Genomic DNA, 8228 nt, shown 5'->3' on the forward strand with positions numbered 1-8228 from the left:
ATGAACTTTTACCTTCATAGAGGGTATGCAACTTTCAAAAACGTTTACCCTGCTAAAACACTATTTTATCTGCAGAAATGGCTTTCATTATTGCCCCCTCAGAATTAAAACCCAGGATCAGATTAGTTTATTTCAGTTAGAAGTTTCTACTGGTTATTATATGCTAGTTGATTCAGTGACAGATCCTTGGAGTCACATATTAGGTTTAATAGAAATAATAAAGATGAACTGTATTTTAAATTGAATTTTTACTATTAATGCAGTTAAACAAAGCTGAATATTAGAAAAAAGCCTTGAAAAAAATCACACTGGTTTAGATTTCTAGATTGTCAGTCACATTTATAAACATTTTTTTTCCTCTTAACAATAGCCAATTTTACTTAGAATAAAATTTTCTTTTTGGTATGCGTTTCCATTGTTTAACTTACTAACAGACTGCTAAAAATAGAGGTGCTTTATTCCAGTAAAAATATTATTGCAGAACTGGAACAAAACCATGGAAACAAGGCAGGCTTTTCTTTGAGCTGTATCTTACACCTCAGCAGAAATATGCCATATTATAACATTCACTGATACATTTAAATGTTTTTCAAAATAAAGTGTTAAAAATTGACACTTTTAAAGGTACTCATTTTTGAATATGACTGTGAAAGGTTCCTAATTCTTAGAAGGAAAGCTGAAATGAACAAACTCTTCTGGCACGGACTGTGAAAAGACTATTTTGAGACTGAAGTTAATTAATATAACACTAACTGGGATCATCTGTAGTTAATGTCTAATTAGATATGGGGAAATGCTTGACTGTAGTGCTTGGGTTGCTTTGCTTTAGAACCACAAAGGAAACTTTCAAACTGTGCACAGAAGCATAAAGTCTAGGGGTACGTTTTTACCCTTTGAAAACCCGAGTCGGAATAAGTATGAGCACAGATTTGCACCTGATATTTCTGCGGCTACTTTTTTCCAAGAAAGTTATATGCATAAGTGTTTGCCTATATGCATAAGTGCTAATCCTGCCCAGACTCCACCTCCAAGAACGCGTCTACTGTCTTTGGGGTAGATTTTATAATTTTGCGTGAGCGTGTACTTTTGTTCGCGCACCAGGCGCGAACAAAAGTACACGATCACGCAAGATACACGCGTAGCCGCGCGTATCTTATAAAATCCGGGGTCGGCACGCGCAAGGGGGTGCACATTTGTGCAACCTGCGCGCGCCGAGTCCAGCTCGTGCTGCCTGTTCCCTCCGAAGCCGCTCCGATTTCGGAGCGGCCTCGGAGGGAACTTTCCTTTGCCCTCCCCCCACCTACCCCCCCCTTACCTTTGTTGGCAGATTTACGCCTGTTGAAAGCAGATGTAAATCTGCGCGCGCCAGCAGGCTGCTGGCGCGCCATCACCCGACCCGGGGGCTGGTCCGGAGGCCTCGACCACGCCCCCAGGCCGGCTCCATGCCCCTGGGCCCCGAAACGCCCCTTTTACGAAGCCCCGGGACTCACGCGCGTCCCGGGGCTCTACGCGCACCGGCGGCCTATGCAAAATAGGCATGCCGGCGCGCAGGGCATTTAAAATCCGGCCGTTTGGGTAAAAATTAGTGTATACACATGTAAATAGCCTGTAATTAGTATTTGATAAAAATTGAAATTATGTGCATTATAGTGGTTTTCGTGCACATATATATGTGGGGAAAAAGGGCGGTCTAGGGGAATTCTGGGGCGGGACCAACAGTTGGGCACATAAGTTGCTGTTTCATAAGAGCTTATGTGCATAAATGTGGGCAACTTACATATGTTTTCACCCACAAATAACTGTAATCGATAGACTTGTTTATTGTGTACTGTTGGGTGGGTGGGAGGTCTGGATGAACGGGGGAGTTCAGGCTGCAAAACTAGAAGGGCCTCGATGACCTGGAGAAGGTCTGGATGAACTGGTGGAGGAAGTGGGAAAACTAATAATTTCAATTGCACGCACATATTTTCAAACATAACAACTTAAAACGCGTAAATCAGGTTTTATGCGAGCAAGTCCTACTTTATTTTTGTGCCTAAAATATATGCGTGTATATTTTTAAAATTGGTAGGAAAGGTCCGTGCATTCAATGTATTGGAATACTTGCTCTCAATGCCTTGCATGGATTCTCATGAAAGCATGCAAATGCTCGCATGTTGCTGGGTAGAACTGCACGTATTTTATAAAACACACATATCTGAATCACACGGGTTACAAAATGCTGTCGTAGATCTCTTGAAGTTGTTTGAAAGTTATCCTCTTTGCACATATATGTATGTGTGTGCTAGCACTGTGCACATATTTTTATGAACAGCTAGGGCAATTGTACGCATACAATTACATGCAGATAGACAATTTTCAAAAACTCAATTTTCATGGGTAGGACACTGATTTATGAATGGAAATGGCTTTGAACTTGCCCTCCCTATGTTTTCTGTTTGCATCCAGTAGGGTAACTAAATTCATAGGGTTGGCAGTCTCTCCATTACAATAAGATATAGGAAACAGATTCTTCCAAGGTGACCCCTTACTTTTTGTATTTGATGGATTAGATTTAAGTTACAAAAAGTAAGAATCAGATATTAGTAATTCTGTGTAAGTATAACTTTTGACTACAGTATCTGTGAACCTGAATGGCTTCTGTGTATTATCATTGCTGCATGTAGATAAATATTTTTTTTTAAAAACTGAGCTTGATAGACTGATAATATTTCAAAGGCTTTTATCTGAATAACTCAACAGTTATCTGGATAAATGCTAACTTTTGAATATTGCCACTGCTTATCCATATACACCTTCCTCCCCTGCTCCTCCTCCTCCTTCCACCAAAAGTCTACAAATAAGATCTGCCAAGGTCCCCAACAGGAGGCCACCCTGCTCACCATCCCATCATCCTTACCCTAACCTTCCACCCACCTGGGAGCTTGGAATAATGGTCCGGTTTCTGGTACATCTCATCTTGCTCTGACAGCATTGTGCCAAGCTTCTGGTCACTGAAAACTGCTTGGGGGAATTCTGAGTGGATGTGGGGGGTTAGGGTAGGTGTGACCAGGGTAATGGCAAAGAGGATGACCTCCTGATGGGGTCCTTGGCAAAACTTTAGTTGTAGACTTGGTAGGGGTAGGGCTGGGGAGAAGGGCTTTTTGGGCCTATAGGTCCAAGTTACCTACAATTTTGGACAGGGGGAGGGGGATCAGCCTATAGGGTCGGCTGCGCTTTCTGTGGGGTGGATGGGGGATCAGACCAGGAGCCCTGCTTGGCTGTTTGTTTTCCCTAGTGCTGCTTGAACAGTTATATTCTTTTAAAGAAACCGGTTAGCTTAAAGTTTGAAACATAACTGGCAGTATCCAAAGACAGCTGGTTAGGTTTCAAAGTTATCCCGATATGTATAACTGAATAAGTTTATTTGTTGATATTCAGTGGAACATTTATCCTATTGAATAATATCCCAGATAACTTATCTTGCTAACTTTAGCCAGATAATTTATCCACTGAATCTTTTTTTTTTTTTTTAATTGACTTGGGAGAGATGATGAGATGCAACTACAATTACTATAATATTTTGTTGTTCCTAGATATTTTTTTAGGAAATGTTGCAGACATTTTGAACATGTTGTGGATCTGAGAGGATATGTAGAGAGGTGCCTGGTTGAAAATAGATCTTTCCTACAACTGGGAGAGGACGAAAAGGTTATAGAATCATAGGGCCCGATTTTCAAAAGCATTTACATGCATGTAAACTGGGTTTTATATGTGTAAATGCATTTGTGTATGTAGGCTTTTGAAAATTCCTATGATATTATGTTACTTTACATACATAAATCCTTTAAAAATTCACCTATTAATTTTTAAATCTTATATACTGTAAACAAATTGAATTGTAAGAAACAATTATATAATTTTTGGCACATTAAGTAGGAGAAAAATCAAGCATCATAAAAAAGTGATTGTTCATTTGTAATTGGATATGAACCCCTCTTTCATTCTTTCTTGCAGACTTAGCTCTGGAGGTGGAATCACAGTTCACATGTCCAAAAGCAGTATATCATCTGGAGGTGGATTAGGAGCTGGTGCCGGAGCTGGCGCCGGAGCTGGCTTTGGAGTTGGTGGTGGATTTGGGATAGGAGCAGGCCTTGGTGGAGGCTCTGGTTTCGGTGGTGGTTTAGGTAGTGGAATAGGCTTTGGAGGAGGCCTCGGCAGTGGCCTAGGCGGTGGTTTCAGCACATTTGGAAGCGGTCTTCAGTTCGGAGACAGACTTTCTGGAAGCTTGAATTCCAGCACAAGTAAGTCACTGTATAGTATTCTATTTTTTTCTCTGTTTAATTAGCAGACATATTGCACAGCAAAACATATACAATCACAGGATGTTTCAGGGGGTCATTTTCTAAAAAGGGGCGGAGTCGGGGCGGTGTCTGCCCTGGAAGAGGAGGAGTCGGGGCGGACGCCGCGAAGACAGCGTGGATGGCGAAAAGGTAAGGAACCTTTTCGCTTCCAATTTCTCGCCCAATAGCACCACCTTTTACGATGGCGCTATTGGGTGCGAAAGCCAGCAGCGATCACACCGCAGAGGTGCGGTTGCCACTGGCTATCTCAGGTCTGTTCCCCACCTCGCCCCTCCGCCCCCCTGTAACGCGCAATTCACGACGCCAAGGTACGTTAGAAAATCTAGGCCTTAGTCTGTCATTTTTGCAACATAATCATCCATTGCCATATCAACAATTTCTCTATTAGTTAAAACACAACCTATCTGAAACACCACATGGGGAGGGTAATTTTATAACAGCTCGCATAGGGCTAAAATCTGTAGGTCCTTTGTATATGCAGGCTTTAGGCTGAATTTTCAAGTTGACCTTTATCCACATACGTTTGCTCTGAAAATTTGTGGGTTGTCCTGGTACGCGTATATACATAAGCACAAAACGTAGTGCCTGCTCCCAAGCAGCTGTAACTTTCTGCGTGTACATTTATTTGCATAATTCAAAAGCATGCACATGAATTCTTCCCTGCCTCAACTACAACCCCGCCCCTGCAGTGCCTCTTGCTAGGGCAGGTACAAGTGCATGAGCATTGGAGTTTCACATAATTTTAAAGCACAACTCTCCCTAATTAATTTTTAAAGCACCACTTACATGCATAAAAGTAAAACAGTTTTATGCATGTAAGTCTCTGTGAAAATCAATCCTTAATTCTTTGAAGAAAATAAGTAAAAAATTAATGATCACAAATGCCATTAAAACCAATGATTAGAAAATTAAACATTTCAGCTACAAGCAGTTTGAACATGGTGGTGTCCATGGTAGAATCCAGTTAATTCCTTGAATTATTGAATTATCCAGTTAAATCCTTGAATTATTGCACTCAAAGTGTTAAGTTCTGTAGCTGACTGATACATAGGCATTGAATGGTTAATTTTCAAAGCCGTTTATGGGCATAAAACATGGGTTTGTGAGTGGAAGTAGCTTGTTATAAAATTGTGCAGAAGTGGTATGCATAGAAGTATCTGTGGCACCCAATTTCGCACATATGTTTGTGCACACAAACCTATAGGTGTTCTGAGAGACAAAGGTGCTATTTATACCCATACCTTTTGATTTAAAAAAGCGACACATAAAATAACATGCACCAGCTATGCCTTACAAAGAGTAGGTTAGTTTGTCATATTTTACAATTTGCAAAGTGAACTTACGTGCATAAATTTGCTTTGAAAATTGGTGTAATTTATGCATTTTTCAAACGCATAAGTTGCGTGGCTTGTTATAAAATTATGCGCCTTATAAATTTGTTTGAAAATCATATTTGCAGTAAAATCTAGAGAACTAAGCTATACCATACTGGCTGTCTATAAAATGGATATTACAAACATGTAGATGGTGGGAGAAATGACCCATTGATGCGATTGAAAAATCTAGTAGCTTTGTAAGTTCTCTCTGAAAAATAATCAAGTTACATACATTCTGATAACACTAGTGAAGGTTAAACTTGATGATTGTTTGATAAAACTAGATACCTCATTATAAGCTCTGTGCTAATCAACCTGTTAAATTTATATTATCAGTCAATGAGGGAAAAGATGAATCCACCAAGATGATGGTCATTGTTACACAATGCCACACTGCAGGAGGGATGGTTACGAAGCAGCATCTTAACACCCAGGGTTGGACAGCACCCTTCTCCAACCTTTCCATCTCTAGGCCATGCCCCTCTGCGTTGGCTGCTTCTGCATGCCATGATTGTTGAAGGAGGGGGAGCAGCTTCAGGAGATGGGAAACATGTTAGTGTTTTCAGTCACCTGAACTTGGTTTGCTGGCATATGGCAATGGCCATTGCTGTGGTTAGTTTCTCCAGAGATGGTAGCAGGTGTTCTGAGGTTTCAGAATGCCATTCCTGCCCAAACACTACAAGTTGCTCTTCGGGGGGGGGGGGGAAGATGGTTACACACTGGTATCCTGACTCAGGGCTGGTAATTTCCTTTTCTGGCATCAGTGGCATGGATGTGCCAGAGCTGGCTGAGGAACCTTCTGATGCCAGTCATTCCCCACCTTGGCAGATCTCTAAGCATATGCTTTTGAGCTGGGCTTTCCTCTCCAGGAGGTCTCCTCAGGTCCAGCTGTTCTCCTGCTTCTGCTCTCAGCATTGTCAATCTGATATGTTAGGTTTACTTTTATACAGGTTTACAGCAAGGGGCCTAAGACCTGTGGGAAAGAGGACTGTAATGGGTATATGCTGTTTAGCACACAGGTGCTATTATTGCAAAGAATCTACAGTTTTAAGGGTTAGTGTGCACAGTAATAGTGTTCACATGCTATGTAGGCTATTTTGTGTGAACACATTAAAATTTAGTGCTGTCATGTTAAATTCTTACCAATGTTAAAAATGTTTTAAATGCATTGGCCCCCTTTATATATTTCTCAAGACAGGTTTTATTGAAACTTTGGATAAAATTGTTTGAAAAATGCATATAATTAAAGAAGCATTGCTTGTATGTTGTGGCCTTAAGGTTGACTTGTTTTCTGTGGTTTGTTTTTTTTTCAGTATCTACTTCAACTGCATACTAAAGAAAATAAGGAACACATTTCTGGCATGATACATAGAGGCAGCAAGGTTCACCATTTTCAATTATGATCCTAAACAATGATGACCTAAAAAAACCAAACATCCAGCACTTTGCAAAGATTATATCTGGATTAACTTTGAGCTTCTCTGGACATCATCTTAAAATCTGTATTCTTTTCTTAATATTTTCTAATCTTTGTATTTTGGGTTTGTAAGCAGTATAGATTTTCCATTCATCCAAATAATCTTGTAGGTAGAAAGGTTTCCTTTTTCTGTATAGTTTTGGCTAATGATTTTGGTTATTTTGGAATGAAAGTTAAATTATGCATGTGAGCCCCAGTCTAGTCCACAAACCTAATTAGAGAGCTGCAGGATGTTCAACTGATGGGAGATTGCTCACAGAGCTGTGGATTTCAAGAGCTCTGCCGGGTGACAGCTGCATTTGTCAGGCTTTGAAAAAAGTGCAATAATGTAAATTTTCAGTATTTTAAATGACTACTGTGGTTAAAACATAACGAAATGCAGCCTCGAGCCTATATATTTTTCATAGCAATGTGCACTGTTTTTATTTCTATTGTTGACATTTGTAAACCATTTGTAGCACTAATCACATGCAGTGCAAAAGTATTTCCCATCCAGTAAACTGTTTCTAGATTGCAAAGAGCGAAAGGTTCTTCAAATAACCGGGACAGATTTCAATACTGTACAGTATTTTGTTGTATGAAAATAAAAAGCCCTGCATTTCTTTAGCTTGCTGTTTGTGTGATTATATATATACAATTATTTTGGTTCATTTTCATGTGCAAGAAATATGTTGTGCTGGAACCCTATTTAAAGTAGTAGTGATTGGCAGAGGAGATGCATCTGGTAGTTGATGTTCTTGTGGGATTTATGAGTTTGAGGTGAAGCCAAAGGTACTATACCTACCAGTGCATAAAATGGAAAAGTCAAACCGTTTACATGATTGTTTGTGTTATCAATTTTCTTTTTTTTTAACTCCATTTTGTTGTATACCTTGAAAAGTTATAAATAAAAAGAGTATCAAAATATAATAGTTATAGACAGCAGCAAAACCAGGAGTGAAGTGCATCACCCGTGTTCAAAGTCAATTTATCCTACCCAAAAGCAGCAATTCAGCATCACAGGAACAAGTTAAGAACTTCCTGACCCCAAAC

General features: G+C 39.9%; 1 protein-coding gene across 1 annotated transcript in view; it reads left to right on the top strand.

Moving 5' to 3' along the window:
* The window catches only part of LOC115092027 (thread biopolymer filament subunit alpha-like), a 34671-nt gene extending 26869 nt beyond the window's left edge, over positions 1 to 7802 (top strand). The window contains exons 9-10 of the mRNA XM_029602479.1: positions 3997 to 4283; positions 7033 to 7802. Of these exons, the coding sequence (XP_029458339.1) occupies positions 3997 to 4283; positions 7033 to 7055 (310 nt within the window). The 3' untranslated portion in view covers positions 7056 to 7802. The remainder of the gene's footprint in view (positions 1 to 3996; positions 4284 to 7032) is intronic.
* The last annotated feature ends 426 nt before the right edge of the window (positions 7803 to 8228 follow it).

This window comes from Rhinatrema bivittatum, chromosome 5, assembly GCF_901001135.1.
Source record: "Rhinatrema bivittatum chromosome 5, aRhiBiv1.1, whole genome shotgun sequence".
NCBI lineage: Eukaryota > Metazoa > Chordata > Amphibia > Gymnophiona > Rhinatrematidae > Rhinatrema > Rhinatrema bivittatum.